Genomic DNA, 17,666 nt, shown 5'->3' with positions numbered 1-17,666 from the left:
CCAGAGGTACATGCTAAATTACAATGGGCTCCACGTGCTTGCGTTTGGATGTTTTCACCAGTCACAAGCCGATTGCAATCCATACGTTTGGCGATTGTAAACCAAACCAAATGGGCATTACCAATAAAACATGTGATTTTACTTTTCTATTGTTATCAGTGATGAACTCAAACTAGTCAAGGATAGTTTTTCAGAACATACGCCAGGGTAGTGAGTGAGGGAAAATAAAGTACTACACCACCGGGTTGGGCAGCTTTGCATTTAGAGGTGTGGCCCTTTTGCCTGGAAACTGACGTATATACAATATGCGGGCGGGGGGACTGTAGCCTTTAAAACATCTCGAGTCTTCTCAATCTTTTTCACAGACGGTGGTCTGTCTGTCAGACTCGGCTTGCTTCATCTTTCAATCTCCCTCACTTCTCTCTCCCCCTTTCTCATTGTTGGATTACTTAGCCTATCTACTAGATCAGTAAACATGGCAACGCTGAGAGCTCTGAGAAAATTATGCCAGCAATCGCAGCATCAAGTGTGTAGTCTACATATGTCAGCATCAAGGTATGTATTAGTAATCCTATATACTTAAGATAGATAAGTAACAATAATCTATTTTGGTGGACTATGATAGGTTGCTTTCTATATGAAAAATGCGCCCTCTTCTTTTTGAAGGTAACCTACCAGGTATTACTTTTCTGCTTCTCTATGGCACTTTCCTTTATGTTTGTTTTCTATGTGTCACTGTATCCCGGCATCTTAAAGTCTCTGTGGACACAACGTTTCTGATTGTGCACTGAGGACAATTATGTAACGTTTTAAACGATACATTGTAGCGACGAGGGGTCTTGAATCAATGATCGTCGTAATGCGCCCCTAACGTTATGCCGGTATCATTGCAGTGCTGCATGGCTGATGAAATCGCTCAGGGCACTTGCATAAAGGCAGGCAAGTTCCCATTGGGGGTCACCAAACAACTAAAGTGATCAGTATTCAGACAGTTGTTACCAATGGGGGTCACAAACCAACTAATGAATCAGTATTCAGACTGTAGTTTTACATATAAAATGTGTTTAAACAACTATATATATGTGTGTGTATGTGTGTATATATATATATATATATATATATATATATATATATATATATATATATATATATATATACCTAGCTTTTGCAGACAATTTTTTCCCCCTTCTACTGTCTGCCTAAATGTATTTGATTAATTCCATGTTTGATTTGAGGCATGCCTTGCAGCAGCACGTTCCTTAAGATAATTAATGTTCCAGACATCTAGAAACACAAACCGCCTGTGTATGCACTGTGACTATGCACATGACTAACATCACAACTGATTTAGCCACTTTTAAGCCAGCACAGATGAGTCTCATTTGGAGCGTGCACATTCAAGGTGCACTGTATTGAGTAGAAGGTTAGGGTCAACATAGGACAGTGGGTTTTTTTCAGAACAGTTTCCTATCATCACTTCGGATGAGCAAAGCCTACTTTATAAAACCATAACACCAAACAAGTTGCATTGTTTGTTCTATTTACATTTCACACTCAGGACAAAGCCCATACTTGGGAACAGAGCTGGCACAGACTTGCTGATTGGTAATTAGGAAATGGCTTGGGTTCTAGTTCAGGGTTCTAGTTCAGAGCTGACAGTATTTATTATTTGGGTCTGCTGACAGTCCTTTCCCTATCATGGTACTGGCACTGTGTGAAGGATAACTAGTCTGGGAGGAAAGGTAGCAAAACTTATGTCCTTTATCCTGTCAGAGACTAACTAATCATTAACATGGTCTGTGGTCAACTGTTTGCTGAAAACTCAACACATTTACAACAAGGTTGTCCTCCTATGGAGACCAAAAAAAATAATTATGTTCATGCTTTGTGTACACATTGAAAGCTGGGCAGTGGGGGTGTTGTCAAATGTCATGCCCTGCTGGGGTCTCCTCCAGGACTTGCTATTGTGGCCCCATTGAAGAGCTGAATGTTTCTGGGGTTGTTTAATTACTCGTGGTAGAATCAAGGGATGGTTACATCACTATGGACGGCTCATTACTCCTCTGGTATTACTCCTCTGTGTGCATGCTTTTACATAAGGGATGTTATCTAGTTTAACACATTGAAAATGAAATGGGAGCAGCACTCAGGTTTCATCTTCACCTGCTCCGCTCTGTACTCCACAACGAGGCCAACAACTTGGCCTGAAGGCCAGGGGTTCCAAGAAGTTTATTTAATAGCATGGCCACAGTGTAACTCATGTATTGGTATTTTTAGCCGCCACACTCCTCATGCATGGGTAACACCAGGAGCCCTGTACTTGTTTTGACTTTACTTGGCCATCGCTAGCTTATGGGGAACCCTACATGGTTGCCTACCAGCACTCCTTGCTGGCTGACTGCCATACACACTCACTTTGGGATTGACAACTAGTCTGCAGGACTATAAATCACGTGCCAGCCCCAGTGTATACCTTCTCCTGACAGTTTACATGTTCCTCTGTCCTCTAACATCTGCCTCACTGCTCTTCGATTCTCCAGACAGGAAGCAGTGGTCATCTCAGGCAGGAAGTTGGCCCGTCAGATCCGGGAGGAGGCCAGGGCCGATGTTGAACAGTGGGTCTCCACTGGCAATCGGAGACCCCACCTGAGCGTGGTCCTTGTAGGAGATCATGCAGCCAGTCACTCTTACGTCCTGAATAAGACCCGAGCTGCAGCTGATGTTGGTATGTAAACACACACACACACACATGTTACCTGTGCTGGAGATGAACTCTGTTGCACAACTGGACATACTTGACTAAGAAACTATTCTATGAGTGTTGAACGTGGCTTTCCAATTCCCTCTTTCTTCCTGGTCACCGCCCCTCTCTCTGTCACTGTTTATATTTATCTGGGATAGAATGGGTTCATAATTCCTCCCTATTTTTTTCTTCTCTGCAGGTATCAGCAGTGAGACCATCCTGAAGCCCTCCTGTATCTCTGAGGAGGAACTCATGGACCTGATCTACAAACTCAACACCGACCACAGGGTGGACGGCCTGCTGGTGCAGCTGCCTCTGCCAGGTAAGGAGTGGCTTTAGGGTGAGGAGACGATGCATGGTGTTGGAAAGGGCAGTTGGGTAGGAGAGTTATTGCTCTTGGTGAGCAAACAGTTATACAACCTTTTGTAGACAAAGAAAGAATGACCGTTTGAAGCTGTTGTTTTTAATATTTATAGCTAATACTTGCATATCCCTGAATGGTTTGGCCTTTGGCCTATTTACTGTAGAACAGCCATTTACATACGTACTGTCTTGTAAACATCATTCCCACTGTCTTCTCACAGAACACATTGACGAGCGGCGCGTCTGTAATGCTGTGTTCCCTGGCAAGGATGTGGATGGCTTCCACGTGGTCAATGTGGGCCGCATGTGCCTGGACCAGTCCACCATGCTGCCCGCCACTCCTTGGGGAGTCTGGGAAATCATCAAACGCACAGGTGAGGTAGTGGGAGGGCAGCTCTCACCTCCCTCTGTTATATGAATGGAATTAGACTGTTATGGGGGCAAAATGACAACTCTGTCACTGACTGTTCATTCCCGTTTCCCAGGAATTCCTACCCTTGGGAAGAATGTTGTGGTGGCGGGACGCTCCAAGAATGTGGGCATGCCCATTGCCATGTTGCTGCATTCAGATGGGCGTCATGAGAGGCCTGGGGGTGAGTCTGGATGACTTAGGGGCTACAGTGATAGGGTGGATGCTATATCATTTCAATTATTATTAATTAATTATGATTCATTATGTAAAAGTAGATTAACAATGGGTAAAAGAGATAATACTGAGGTTTCCCTTAAAGCTGAAATTATGAAGTTGAATATGTGGATCATGGCCCTCGCATTTACTTATTTTTTGATTCTGCAGGTGATGCCACAGTCACCATCTCTCACCGTTACACACCAAAGGAACAGCTCCGTCAGCACACAAGAATTGCAGACATCGTTGTTGCTGCTGCAGGTATGGATCATCTGCTCCTATTGAAGATATATCGTTACCTTGTCTACTACCTGTCTCTCGCTTATTTGTAAGTTTATCATTTGTGACTGAGAGCTACTAGCTGGCTCATAGAGCTATTTTGTATCTCTTGAGTAGCTTGTCCTGGGTGGGTCTCTTGAGGCATGGACACACAGGTAGCGTTTGCCGGCAGAGAGTACTTAGTAAACCGACTTTGAAAGGTGACGCTCATTTACTGCATTTCTATACAGTTAAACAAAATGTAAATGCTATTTGGAGAGCAGCAAATGACCACAGCCACTATCACCACCTCAGTCGATCTACAAAAAAATACATAGCCTATTAGCTATACAATTGTAATGTTATACTCCTGAAAGGGAGGAAATATGAGCAATGTTTCAAACTGACGCGTAGCATCAGCGACGAAACACACACATATTTTATATATATATACTTTTTTAAACTATATTGTTTCCATTTTGATTGCATTTTAATTTAGGCCTATATGGAAGATGTTCATATTGAAGCATATCTTGTTTTTTTATAAGTTCCAAACTTGTTAGAAAAGATTAGTACAGGTTCTCAACGGACCCAACATGGGGCCCGACCCCAGATTTGGGAACCACTGTACTAACCTCTCTCTACTTGCTTCCGCTCTCTCTGTCTCCTCTGCTTCCTCCTGCATGCATTGCAGCCTGCCTCAGCCTCACCAGTGAGCGCCACATCACTATCTGTCTCAGTAGCCTACTCTCTGTAAAGCAAAGTTATTATGGGAACTTACAGTAGTAGTGTATTTTTTGTTCCTGCTGAGGTAGGCTCCGTTTAACGTTAGCTTCTTACTTCATCCTTCTAGCAGGCTAAGTAATTCTAGCCAGAGCCCTTCAACGTTACTGCAATAGACGTCTCTGCCGGCAGATAGCCACCTGTCTGACATATCTATAAGAGACTTTAGCAGTTGTGCACTCATTCTCCGGGAGTCGGTTTGTGTTTGTTTGGAGAATGTCTGTAGACACGGCAGGAGTCGCAGGATGGTTTTAAAATGGCCTTTTGTCCGGCATCTCGCAAGCTGAAAAACTGTTCGTTTTTCAGGTAGTTCGTTTCACCTCGCCCTCGGCCTGTGCCGGGAGAGGGTGGAGTTAGCCATTTGAAAGAGTCCTGAATGTGCTGCTAAAAAGGGCTTATCCGGGGGACACAGGCGAGCATAACGAAGAAACCACTGTTCATGATTCCACTCGTTCGCAAAGAGGCAGGTGCAAATTAGAACTCAATCAGATCAAGAATATAAACGTTCTGGGCTTTGATCAACGCTGGGAGCAAAATGTAGACATTGACCTGTAATTGATTGTCATTATTATGTACAATATATATATTTTTTTTTATTATTTAAAAATATATATAAAATTAGAAGAAATTACTGTTACAACCGTGTGTGTGGTGTGTGGTCATTTACTACCCTCTAAATCCTCTCCTAATCTCAGGGATTCCAAACCTCATCACTGCAGACATGATCAAAGAAGGAGCAGCCGTCATTGATGTTGGAATAAACAGAGTGCATGACCCTCTGACTGGCAAGGACAGACTTGTAGGGGATGTGGACTTTGAAGGTACAAGTTTCTAATCTAGACAGCAATTTGTCTAAATTTGCATTAGTCCTCAGATGTACTGTGTTCTTGCACACATTTTCTCTGCTACATTTTCTCACCCTTTATCTCTCCTTTTGTAGGTGTGAGGCAAAAGGCTAGCTTCATTACCCCAGTGCCTGGAGGAGTAGGACCCATGACAGTGGCCATGCTTATGAAGAACACCATCAAGGCAGCTAAGAACCTCCTGCTGACTCCCTCTGAGAGGATCCGCATGGTAGCCTCTTCATAACAGGCCATGCCTAACCCTGTCAACAGTGACACATTCCATTCCCGCCACCCCTCCCCTTTTAACACTGAGCAACTCAGCAAACTCCCTTGCACACAGACATGGATGGAAATGTGATAGCTTTAAGGTTGCTGGTACCTTACACTTACATAACCTCTACCCGCCATTTCAGAATGTTACAACTCACCCATGCAGCTACTACATATTTATTTTTTGCTAGACTTATTTTTTCTCATGTCCTTTTTATGAGACCTTTTGGTTTTACGTGAATTTGAACTACCCGTGTGTTTATTTATTTCAATGCATTCATTTATCAAATATGTCAAAAGCATACAAAATTTCAAGGTGAACCAGTCAATTTCAATTAGCAAAAAATAGACCGTTACATAGATATACTATTAAATGAATTATAACATCCTTATTCTATGGGCAGTTTTGTCTATCTCCCATCTCTACAATACCCTTTAGATCAGGGATGGGCAACTTTGATGGGGGTGGGGGCCACAAATAAATCTGCTCATCACGAGGGGCCGCATTTGATTGCGAGTCTGCGTACCCACATCTAACCACCACCAAAATGATAAGTTTAGATTGCTTAAGTTTGTTTAATGGCTTGCTATCTAATCAATTTTAGATGACTTCACTGACTAACTTCACTGACATAAGGGAACTGCTGATGCACAACCAAATTTCAAAATGTACCTTATGTATTCTCAGTGCTTGACTTGGGCAGGAGCTCACCAGAGCTGAGCACTGACACCTTAAATGTTCGACTGCTTAAGCTCCTGTTCCTCTTAGAATATTAGCTCAAAACTATTGTGGAGCTCCTGCTCCTAAATATAAACAGTACCGGCACCCAAAATGAACCGGCACCTATTTTAGTCCAAGTCATACAATGTGCATTTTACTATTCTAACTCGCAACAGTAAGTAGAAAATAAATAAAAGGCCATTCCTGCTTTAGGTCACACAAGCACTGTGAGCTAAGTGGGTTAAGGGCTAGTTATGAAATGTCAGCAACAATCAAGTCTGTTAAACACCATAACATTAACATTTGTTTTCAAAAATGCCTTTGTAAAAATTATTTTGAAATAAAATGTTATTGCAAATGGATGGTCTTCATGTTTGTTTATTTGGATGAACAGGTGTTTATAGCATAGCTCTGCAACAGACACATCAATCTTACTATGATATATAATTTCCATTGTAAAGATTAGGTTACTCTAGTTACATTTGTATAGGAATGATACAAAATATCACAATGCAATACATTTAACCCTCTACTTCAACCCTCAGAGGTGATACATAGTTTTGAGTATGATATGCATCTTGATTTTATATCAGTCTCATAAAATAAAAATGTTTATTCAAGTAATGAATTGCCAATATGATAGGCGGCCCATGAAAGTATATGATCAGTGTGCAAGAGGACAACAATGTGAAGCGGACACACTTCCTAACGATCCGGAAATGCACGGGGGAATAAAAACAGCTGCACAACTTATTTATCGGGGGTGGACATCTTTTGTCGCCACTTTCTTTCAGCTGTAGTTAGCAAAGTATTTCCCAATTGATTTACAGAATCTTCAGTAAAGTTTTAAAGGAATACGATGAATTGATTGCCCTAGCATACACAGCGTACATTTTCGACTATGGACCGCAGTAGATCGCGCGACAGTTCCGCGGATAAGACCAAGAGCACGAGCAGACAAGTCGGAGAGAAAAAATTGTCCAAGAAGAAAAAGCGAAGACATTCCTCATCTTCATCTTCCTCATCGTCCAGCAGCAGTGCGAGTCCGACCCCTTCAAAGAAAGCCTCACGTTCCCTCAGCAAGAGCCAAGGTTTTCTTGACTCAATTATTAAATCACACGTAGTAGTAGATAGCTAACGTTACACACGTATGTGTAGCACTTCACATCCTCACATACAGATATCTAATGTCAGAATAAGATAATGAAATATCTTTGTATGTCTATCAATTTTACAATGTATACATTTGTCTGCTTCAGATCGGAAAGGGAAGAAAAACATGAAAAAAATAAGTTCCTCATCTTCATCGTCAAGCTCTTCTTCATCCTCCTCATCCTCCTCATCAAGTGATGAAAAGTCCAAGAGGAAGGAAAGGAAAAGGAGAAAATTCAAGAAGAAGTTAAAGAAGAAGAAAAGAAAGTTGAAGAAAGAGATGAAATTGGAGAAGAAGAAAAAGAAGAAGATAAAGAAATTGGAAGAAAGGAGAGCATCCCTGCTTGTAGATTTGATGCCCCCTCCCGCCCCCCCTCAGCCTGTAGGCAGCACCCCCCAGCCCTTCCTGGAGTTGTGGCAGAGTGATGATTGCACAGAAGATCATGGACCAGGTATGTTGGTCTCATATTTTGTTATATGTCATCAATAGCTAATGTTTATTTGTTAACTAGCTAAACAAAGAATGGAAGATGAAACCAGATATAAAGCTGAGCAGATGGATGGATGTTTTGTTTTTGTCCATTCTGTAGCAATGACAGATGAGCAGAAAGCCAGGCTATCCACCAAGAGACCCTTAACAAAGGAGGAGTATGAGGCCAAGCAGAGTGTCATCCGCAGGGTGGTAGACCCTGAGAGTGGACGCACCAGGTACACCAACGCTATATACAACAGTGTCCCCATGGCATCTATGGTTTGGTAGTTTCAATCTCTATTCCTATATGGGTGTGTGCTGGTTTTTATTCCCTCTGTTTTTGTTTTTCAGGCTGATAAGGGGAGAGGGAGAGATCATTGAGGAGATTGTCAGTAAAGAGCGACACAAAGACATCAACAAGGTAAATGGAAAACCATCAAAGACCATGCAGCTATGTGTGCTTTTAGGGGGTTAAAGCATTGTCCTCTACCTATAAAAATGTCTACCTAACACTTGCCCTCCTCTCTTGTTACAGCAAGCCACAAAGGGAGACGGAAACACCTTTCAGAAGAAACTAGGACTGAACAGGTAGAGGGTCTCCCCCTAATGTAAAGGCTACGGTAGGAAGGAGACATCTATACTGTTCTGTATAGATAGGACAGAAGAATAGGTCTCCAGTTAGTTGTGCTGTGCCTCATTTTTACATGACAGGATCCCTACATGTCTCCAAAATGAAAATCAACCCTTTCTGTGCCTATCTATGATTGTACTGTACTGCGAGTGCGACTCAATCATATACATCATGTTTGGCCACATTTTTTGTTTAATTGCTCAAATTAAATGTAATCAAATTAAATTTGTATTTTAGTTGACCAGCATCCTTATATCACAATTCACTTTGGAATTTCTCTGAATGTATCAGAAATTCATGATGGCCAACTGTCAGTTTAATATTCAATTCAATTAAACATGCATTCAAACTGACCCCAAAAACAGTCAACTGTGTAATGCTATTTACTTTTTTACCATGTAATAAAGTATTTTTCTTAGATAATTATCCTTGACCATTGCTGTGTCCATCGGGTATTTACTATTTCAGTTACAAATTTAAAATCTAATCTTACACCCACCATTAAAATAATTTAGAGACATGAAACCACCCATTTTTAATTTCTGTTCTTCATACTTACTTTTTATACACTGTATATGTAAACACAGGGAATGGGTAAATACAACTGTCAAACTTTGGAGGAACACAAAGTATATTGATACTGTATATACCAAGCTTTAACAAAGCCAAGGTATTGGGACATTTTTACATCCAGGTTTTAGATGTGATCAAATTGTCAGCATTGCCATTTCAAAAAGAGTGTGAGATGAAACCTGTTTTTCAGCGCAGAGTTCAAGTAGTTTTATTTAATATATTCCTATGTACATTTATACTATTTCCCTGGGGATGAAACCAACCAACCACAAGTCATACCAAAGTCTCATTGGGAAATAATGGCCCCTTTCAGTGACCGTACAGCAAATTCTATTGGAGGATTATTCCATGGAGGCATGAGTCAGATAATTGAAACAGAAAATTTAAGGCAAAAAGGGAAATGTACTCTAAGGCCTCTGGTAATATCTGCATCTGCCAGTAGCAGAACTATGGGGAATGTCTTTGTCCAGATGTGTCTGAGTTTAACTGATGATTGGACAAGTCTATCTTTACATTCTTGGGGTGTCAATGTCCAGTTGACTGATACAGTATCTCTGGAGCAGGACGATGCTTTAAAGATCAGCCATGTAATAATTGTGGTGTATGTTTTATTTTAGCTGGATGTGCTAACCAGTCTTCTCCAATTTCACTGTTAGGATGCACAGAGAAATCCATATGGGTTGCCCATAGTTATGTGCCACTTTTAAAAAAAGGTCAAAAGCATATCATATGAACAGTGACTCGTAGCCCAAAGTATCAGTTACAATGGCATTGCTTCACAACACAAGCCCTTCCAGCTCAACTGACTGCATCCTTTACCATGCCTGTTGCATGTTCATGTGTATTTGGGGCGATGCTTTCTGGGTCACCCTGAAATATGCCTATAGTAGGGCAATGGACAGGAATAGCATGATCTCATATTATATGTATGACATGGATTGGTGGTAAAGCAAAGATTCTAGAACATTGGGTTCACAATAGCCTCATTTAAACCTTGCTCTAACATGTGAGTTGTGTGATCCAATCACTCTTAAGGTTAGTCGTGCCTACTAGAGCTGGGACGATAAATGGTCGGTTTTGATAATTTTCAGTTTATCGAGAACATTTTACTGATAACGATAGCCTTTACTAGAGGAATGTGAAGTTGTAATGAAATAGGCCTGTCTGCTAATATTGCTAATGGGACAATTGATAACATTCAAAGTTGTAGGGGTAGTTGAAAGGGTAAAATAATTACTGGTGCTTATACATTTCATTCAACGTATCATTCAATTTATCGTGATCATTTAGTCAATCTTTCGTAATATAGATTTTTGTCCATATCGCCCAGCTCTAGTGTCCGTATTGTGACCAGATTAGCTGATGCCTCCCTGTATGCGAAGTATTTGAGATATTCTTTCAAAATAATACGAATTAAATGTTTCTTTACATTTAATTACTGATGCCATAAGCCAATTGTGCTACCTGTCAATGATTTTAGAGGCTGGTATAATGATTTATATGGTTTGACCATCCATATCTGCTTTCACTTGATTGATATCCAGACACAGTGTGTGCCTTACTACCTCCGGAGGGGGTCAGGAAGATCTGATCACAATGTGTCTTTTAATAATCTACACCCATCTGAAAATGTCGGCACAATCAGAATGTGGACCAGATTAGGACTTGGGGCACATGTTAGTACCAGGTATAAACAGGGCTATAGACAGTCTGATGCCTCATTCATTCCCTACCAGAGCAATCTGTATGGATTGCGAGGACACCACTTCACCATGATGGTCCTCCCTCCCCATACACCCCTCACACTGTCTTCCTTGCTGTCCCTGGATCACACCAGAAATGTAATGACCGTTCAACCAAGATCCCATCTGTCTAAACAATTTGCTATGATTATCATGTGCTTTGAAAATGTTTCTACCCGTCTCATCACAGGGCACCTAGACATTTTGTGAGTGTGTTAGCACGAGGTTCTGTCTCTGCTGCTGCATGTGCCTGCTTAACTGATTGTCAATGCATTGTGGCATTCTTTCTATATGGTGGATCTGCTGCTGTGGCATGATTGTGGGTAATATTGCACCTTCTCACTAACATTTCAGTACTCCGTGGTCCATTACAGTCATAGTTCTACACAGTTTTGAAACAGGGAAGAGGTAAACATCATTTGCATGAATAAACCTAAGATTAATCTAACTACTGTATGTTCCTTCTTTCCAAAGCATATTTTTACAAATATCTACAGACTTTTCATCGGAGGCTTCAACAAATAACTCCCAACTGAACCTAAATAGTATTGTCTACGTGCTCAATAACAATGAATGCCTCATTTACAGCTCAGGAAGTGATTGACTTTCAAAATACACTATATATACAAAAGTATGCGGACACCCCTTCAAATTAGTGGATTCGGCTATTTCAGCCATACCCGTTGCTGACAGGTGTAAAAAATTGAGTAAACAGCCATGCAATCTCCATAGACAAAACTTCAAGTCAGTTTGTCAAATTCCTGCCCTGCTAGAGCTGCTCCGTCAACTGTAAGTGCTGTTATTGTGAAGGGGAAACGTCAAGGAGCAACAACGGCTCAGCCGCGAAGTGGTAGGCCACACAAGCTCACAGAACGGGGCCGCCGAGTGCTGAAGCGTGTAGAGTGTAAAAATCGTCTGTCCTCGATTGCAACACTCACTACCAACGTCAGGCCAAGAAATGTTCGTCGGGAGCTTCATGAAATAGGTTTCCATGGCCGAGCAGCCACACATAAGCCTAAAATCACGATGCGCAATGCCAAGAGTCGGCTGGTGTGGTGTAAAGCTCACCGCCATTGGACTCTGGAGCTTTGGCAACACGTACTCGAGTGAAGAATCACGCTTCACTATCTGGCAGTCAGACGGATGAATCTGGGTTTGGCGGATGCCAGGACAACGCTACCTGCCCAAATGCATAGTGCCAACTGTAAAGTTTGGTGGAGGAGTAATAATGGTCTGGGGCTGTTTCTCATGGTTTGGGATCAGCCCCTTAGTTCCAGTGAAGGGAAATCTTAACGCTACAGCATACAATGACATTCTAGACGATTCTGTGCTTCCAACTTCGTGGCAACAGTTTAGGGAAGGCCCTTTCCTGTTTCAGTATGACAATGCCCCCTGTGCACAAAGCAAGGTCCATATAGAAATGGTTTGTCAAGATCGGTGTGGAAGAAATTGACTGGCCTGCAGAGCCCTGAACTCAACCCCATTGAACACCTTTGGGATGAATTGGAACGCCGACTGCGATCCAGGCATTATCGCCCAACATCAGTGCCCGACCTCACTAATGCTCTTGTGGCTGAATGGACGCAATGTTCCAACATTTAAGTGGGAAGCCTTCCCAGAAGAATGGAGGCTGTTATAGCAGCAAAGGGGGGACCAACTCCATATCACTGCCCACGATTTTGTAATGAGATTTTCGACGAGCAGGTGTCAACATACATTTGGTCATGTAGTGTATATCATAATAAACATGACACATTAAGATAGCAGATACATTAACACAAGTCCTGCCATTTGCGTCATCAGTTGATGTAGTAGAAATGCAATACTATGCAAGGCAAATAGCCCTGCTGTGTATTGGCTGCTGCGGATGATTGCATGAGATACGAACATAAAAAATGAAACACTATGTAGTTAGAAGAACTAAAACAATTGTTTTTGTGTTCACAAAAAAATGAATATATACATTTATATCTATGTATCCTGTTAAATAATAATGAAAAGGTGTATCCTGAATGTGTATCTCCTCAGTGTGAAGAGGATACTAGAGAATTGCCCCTTGGTAGGCCTGACTTCAGCTCTACATACAATATTATATACAAGCCTCGGTTATCTTCAACTATACAATCAATCAACCCAAACAAGGTCCACAGAGCAGTTTCAGTCTGTCTCAACAGACATCTTCCATTCAGCTTCTCCCTTCAGGTGTAGTAGTAAATTGAGCATACTGCCTACTTTGGCACATCACCTTACATTGATACAAGTTTGCCCTGCAAGTGATATACATAAATATACTTTGTTGTATAGGCTATGATTACAGTGGACTATAATGTAACATGTTCTGTATGATAAAACAGACAATGATTGGCGTCTCAACTGTAATCAAAGTGCAATTGGTGTACAGACTTAAGAGTATTGCAGCTGCTGAAGCACTGCTATAATTCTATTTTGGCTGTATGTGTGTGGTTCTGGAGACTGTAGACTGTGTCATGGTGCAGGGAGGATACAACCCACCTGCATAACCCAGGGTGGGAGATGGGGGACATGGATCTATCAGGAGTTAAACCAAACCGGCAGCATGAGGACGCTGGAGTCCAGGAGACACACTGTGTATATCGATATGGTATTAAAGACATATATGATGAATATGATAAATAAAAACTAGAACAATATGCAACTCGGAAACAGTCCAAGTCTCTTTCTTTAGGAGTCTCTTCCTATTGTTGGCCAGAGGTTTGTTTGTGTATTGTGCATGCATGTTCCTTGCTTAAATAAGATGCTTCTTAAAAGGCTTTTCTCCATTGTATCAATGTCCGAAAAAAAAAGAGACATTGCCTCTACCTGTTGTTGTTTTTGTTGATTCAGGTATATTGATGGTCTTGCTTTAATACAGACTGGTTCGTAGCACCAAAGGTTTTCAATGCTGTATAGATGTGGTAAAGAGATCAATGGAATATGACCAAAACATTGGAAACACCACGCACACAACCCCCCCTTCCCAATCTCCTCATTATTGCCCATCAAAATTAACCTACATTTATGCTATTGTTTATACATGTATTTCACACAATGTTGGGGTAAAATTAAGCAATAAGGCCCGAGGGATGTGGTACAGTTGAAGTCGGAAGTTTACATACATTTAGGTTGTAGTCATAAAAAACTTGTTTTTCAACCACTCCACAAATTTCTTGTTAACAAACTATAGTTTTGGCAAGTCGTTCAGGACTTCTACTTTGTGCATGACACAAGTCATTTTTCCAACAATTGTTTACAGACAGATTATTTCACTTATAATTCACTGTATCAATTCCAGTGGGTCAGAAGTTTACATACACTATACATACACTGTACACTATAACTCATACATAAGTTGACTGTGCCTTTAAACAGCTTGGAAAATTCCAGAAAATTATGTCATGGCTTTAGATGCTTCTGATAGGCTAATTGACATCATTTGAGTCAATTGGAGGTGTACCTGTGGATGTATTTCAAGGCCTACCCTCAAACTCAGTGCCTCTGCTTGACATCATGGGAAAATCTAAAGAAATCAGCCAAGACCTCAGAAAAATAGTGTAGACCTCCACAAGTCTGGTTCATCCTTGGGAGCAATTTCCAAACTCCTGAAGGTACCACGTTCATCTGTACAAACAATAGTACGCAAGTATAAACACCATGGGACCTCGCAGTCGTCGTACCGCTCAGGAAGGAGATGCGTTCTGTCTCCTAGAGATGAACGTACTTTGGTGTGAAAAGTGCAAATCAATCCCAGAACAACTGCAAAGGACCTTGTGAATATGCTGGAGGAAACAGGTACAAAAGTATCTATATCAACAGTAAAACGAGTCCTATATCGACATAACCTGAAAGGCCGCTCAGCAAGGAAGAAGCCACTGCTCCAAAACCGCCATTTAAAAAAACAGACTACGGTTTACAACTGCACACAGGGACAAAGATCGTACTTTTTGGAGAAATGTCCTCTGGTTTGATGAAACAAAAATAGTACTGTTTGACCATTATTATGTTTGGAGGAAAAAGGGGGAGGCCTGCAAGCCGAAGAACACCATCCCAACCGTGAAGCACAGGGGTGGCAGCATCATGTTGTGGGGGTGCTTTGCTGCAGGAGGGACTGGTGCACTTCACAAAATAGATGGCATCATGAGGGAGGGAAATTATGTGGACATATTGAAGCAACATTTCAAGACATCAGTCAGGAAGTTAAAGCTTGGTCGCAAATGGGTCTTTGAAATGGACAATGACCCCAAGCATACTTCCAAAGTTGTGGCAAAATGCCTTAAGGACAACAAAGTCAAGGTATTGGAGTGGCCATCACAAAGCCCTGACCTCAATCCTATAGACAATTTGTGGGCAGAACTGAAAAAGCATGTGCGAGCAAGGAGGCCTACAAACCTGACTCAGTTACACCAGCTCTGTCAGGAGGAATGGGCCAAAATTCACCCATCTTATTGTGGGAAGCTTGTGGAAGGCTACCCGAAACGTTTGACCCAAGTTAAACAATTTATAGGCAATGCTACCAAATACTAATTGAGTGAATGGAAACTTCTGACCCACTGGGAATGTCATGAAAGAAATAAAAGCTGAAATAAATAATTCTCTCTACTATTATTCTGACATTTTGTGATCCTGACTGACCTAAGACAGGGAATTTTTACTAGGATTAAATGTCAGGAATTGTGAAAAACTGAGTTTAAATGTATTTGGCTAAGGTGTATGTAAACTTCCGACGTCAACTGTATATGGCCAATATACCATGGCTAAGGGCTGTCCTTTGCATGACGCAACACGGAGTGCCTGGACACAGCCCTTAGCCGTGGTATATTGGTGAAACAAATCTGCCGGAGTTAGCATTTATCAGATATTTATATATTATGCAGCGAAAACAGCCAAATATATCCAAATCGGATTTCAGTAACCACATTGTGGGCCTGCTAGAATACATAAATCCTGATGGATTTGCCGAATATCCACTTTGTTAGATCAGCTTTTTTTCCATTGACCTGTTTACCGCATATATTCTCTCATTCTTCTTCCTATCTCTGTATTTAGAGCTTTGAAAGCCTACGACTAGCATCTCACTCTCCCCTGTCTTTAAATTATTCTCTGGTCATCTCAATCTTCATTTCTTGAATTTCTCTTTCTGCAGTTTTTCCCTTTCCTCATCACCTTTGTCCTTGCTCAATTTCACCCCAGGCTGAAACACCCCAGGCTCCAGCTTGGTGCTGCCACTGCGGCCCCAGCAGCCTGCTGTAATGCTCATGCTGCGCTGGGCTGGTCCAGGGCCATGCTGGCTGTGGCTGTCTGACTGGCTCTGTGTGCGCTCTGGTCTACTGTGGCCGCTGCCGCTGGGCAAGCTGGAGGCCGGCTGGGCGGAGATGGTGCGCAGCAGGTGGTTCCGCTTCCGTAGGAAGTCGCTGTTTGCACCCAGACCAAAGCTGCCTTTCCGTAGGACCATGCGGGCACTGCTAGTCTTTGCTGGCCGGGAGCGCTGGTTGTACTCCAGCTGAGAGAGGTGGGTTGCATAGCCCTCTGTAATGAACTGTTGGGACAGGCAGGGAAAGAGACAGTCCTATAATGTAATGAAGTGCTGCATATGGTAAACTAGAGGACCAGGACTAAATTAAAAAGTCAGTGCATGTATATCGTACCTGGCACTGAGCTTGCATCTTCTTGGAGGATCGGCCAATGATGTAGATCTGGGAGGGAGAGAGGCCGATGGAGGTGTAGACCGCGATGTCTTTGGTAGAACCGTAACAAGCAAAGATCTTCATGTGAGCCTGTGGAACCAGCGAATCAAGTGTCATCGATAAATTCGGACCAAGAAAACGTATTTTCTTGACAATATTTCCTAATCTTTTTGTCTGCACCATCTCTTCAATCTCCTCTCCCTTCATTGTCTTCTGCACCATTCCACTTAGCCCTCACCTACTCCTGAACCTACCCCCAGCCTCTGTTACCCACTCCCTCAACAAACCTACCACCCAACCCCCACTGCCATCCTGACCTCCATGAGTGACTTGAGGAAGTTGGCTTTGTGTCTGAGTGGGTCGTGGACCAGGCCATCACAGAAGGAGACGATGCCATGGGGGAAGTTATGCTGAGACAGCCAGGCCACCACTCTCTGCTTCTGCATGTCTGGACGCCCCGTCACATAGACGATCAGATAGCCCAGGTCCTGCCAGTGCCTGGAAAGAAATCAAAAGGTATAAGAAAGAGTGGAGAGAGTGCAACACAACAGGTTATAGAGACAGAAATAATTTTGGTGCTTATGACTGTCCAATCCCAGGTGATGCCAGGTGCATGTTACCTGACCACATCGACTGCTCCGGCTCGAACTTTGGGATCGCTCCCCATGATGGACACGCTGGCAGCGAATGAGCCGTCTATACTGAACACAACAAACTCTGTCCCATGGGGAAGCACTGTCAGGTAGCTGTCTGCAAATGTGTGATCCCCCCTGTCGGTGATAGGAC

The 17,666-nt window shown here is 42.3% G+C and overlaps 3 protein-coding genes across 5 annotated transcripts in view; 2 read left to right on the top strand and 1 right to left on the bottom strand.

Moving 5' to 3' along the window:
• The first annotated feature begins 260 nt into the window (after positions 1-260).
• mthfd2 (methylenetetrahydrofolate dehydrogenase (NADP+ dependent) 2, methenyltetrahydrofolate cyclohydrolase) lies at positions 261-6,971 on the top strand. Its single transcript, XM_055886994.1, has 8 exons — positions 261-555; positions 2,541-2,725; positions 2,943-3,065; positions 3,328-3,480; positions 3,592-3,699; positions 3,903-3,995; positions 5,471-5,596; positions 5,716-6,971. The coding sequence occupies exons 1-8, from the start codon at positions 476-478 to the stop codon at positions 5,862-5,864; spliced, it is 1,017 nt and encodes a 338-aa protein (XP_055742969.1). The 5' UTR covers positions 261-475; the 3' UTR covers positions 5,865-6,971.
• A 330-nt stretch (positions 6,972-7,301) lies between these two features.
• Positions 7,302-9,299, top strand: arl6ip4 (ADP-ribosylation factor-like 6 interacting protein 4). Its single transcript, XM_055886995.1, has 5 exons — positions 7,302-7,702; positions 7,871-8,215; positions 8,354-8,471; positions 8,587-8,656; positions 8,771-9,299. The coding sequence occupies exons 1-5, from the start codon at positions 7,513-7,515 to the stop codon at positions 8,825-8,827; spliced, it is 780 nt and encodes a 259-aa protein (XP_055742970.1). The 5' UTR covers positions 7,302-7,512; the 3' UTR covers positions 8,828-9,299.
• Positions 9,300-9,621: 322 nt separating this feature from the next.
• The window catches only part of LOC129826357 (membrane-associated phosphatidylinositol transfer protein 2-like), a 105,709-nt gene continuing 97,664 nt past the window's right edge, over positions 9,622-17,666 (bottom strand). For all 3 annotated transcript variants that reach the window (XM_055886990.1, XM_055886992.1, XM_055886991.1), the window contains 4 exons: positions 17,501-17,650; positions 17,198-17,378; positions 16,842-16,970; positions 9,622-16,732 (listed from right to left, as the gene is read on the bottom strand). In XM_055886990.1, the coding sequence (XP_055742965.1) occupies positions 16,313-16,732; positions 16,842-16,970; positions 17,198-17,378; positions 17,501-17,650 (880 nt within the window). In that variant the 3' untranslated portion in view covers positions 9,622-16,312. The remainder of the gene's footprint in view (positions 16,733-16,841; positions 16,971-17,197; positions 17,379-17,500; positions 17,651-17,666) is intronic.

This window comes from Salvelinus fontinalis, chromosome 28, assembly GCF_029448725.1.
Source record: "Salvelinus fontinalis isolate EN_2023a chromosome 28, ASM2944872v1, whole genome shotgun sequence".
NCBI classification, from domain to species: domain Eukaryota; kingdom Metazoa; phylum Chordata; class Actinopteri; order Salmoniformes; family Salmonidae; genus Salvelinus; species Salvelinus fontinalis.
Note: the sequence above shows the minus strand (reverse complement) of the source record. Positions and strands in the feature narration are given on the sequence as shown.

What these genes read in the sequence shown, in the direction of transcription:
- mthfd2 (XM_055886994.1), top strand. Translation starts at nt 476, where the DNA reads ATGGCAACGCTGAGAGCTCTGAGAAAATTATGCCAGCAATCGCAGCAT. An exon ending in CTACATATGTCAGCATCAAG is followed by an intron (nt 556 to 2,540) that starts GTATGTATTAGT and finishes TCGATTCTCCAG; the next exon opens with ACAGGAAGCAGTGGTCATCT. An exon ending in GGTGCAGCTGCCTCTGCCAG is followed by an intron (nt 3,066 to 3,327) that starts GTAAGGAGTGGC and finishes GTCTTCTCACAG; the next exon opens with AACACATTGACGAGCGGCGC.
- arl6ip4 (XM_055886995.1), top strand. Translation starts at nt 7,513, where the DNA reads ATGGACCGCAGTAGATCGCGCGACAGTTCCGCGGATAAGACCAAGAGC. An exon ending in CACAGAAGATCATGGACCAG is followed by an intron (nt 8,216 to 8,353) that starts GTATGTTGGTCT and finishes TCCATTCTGTAG; the next exon opens with CAATGACAGATGAGCAGAAA. An exon ending in CCTGAGAGTGGACGCACCAG is followed by an intron (nt 8,472 to 8,586) that starts GTACACCAACGC and finishes TTTGTTTTTCAG; the next exon opens with GCTGATAAGGGGAGAGGGAG.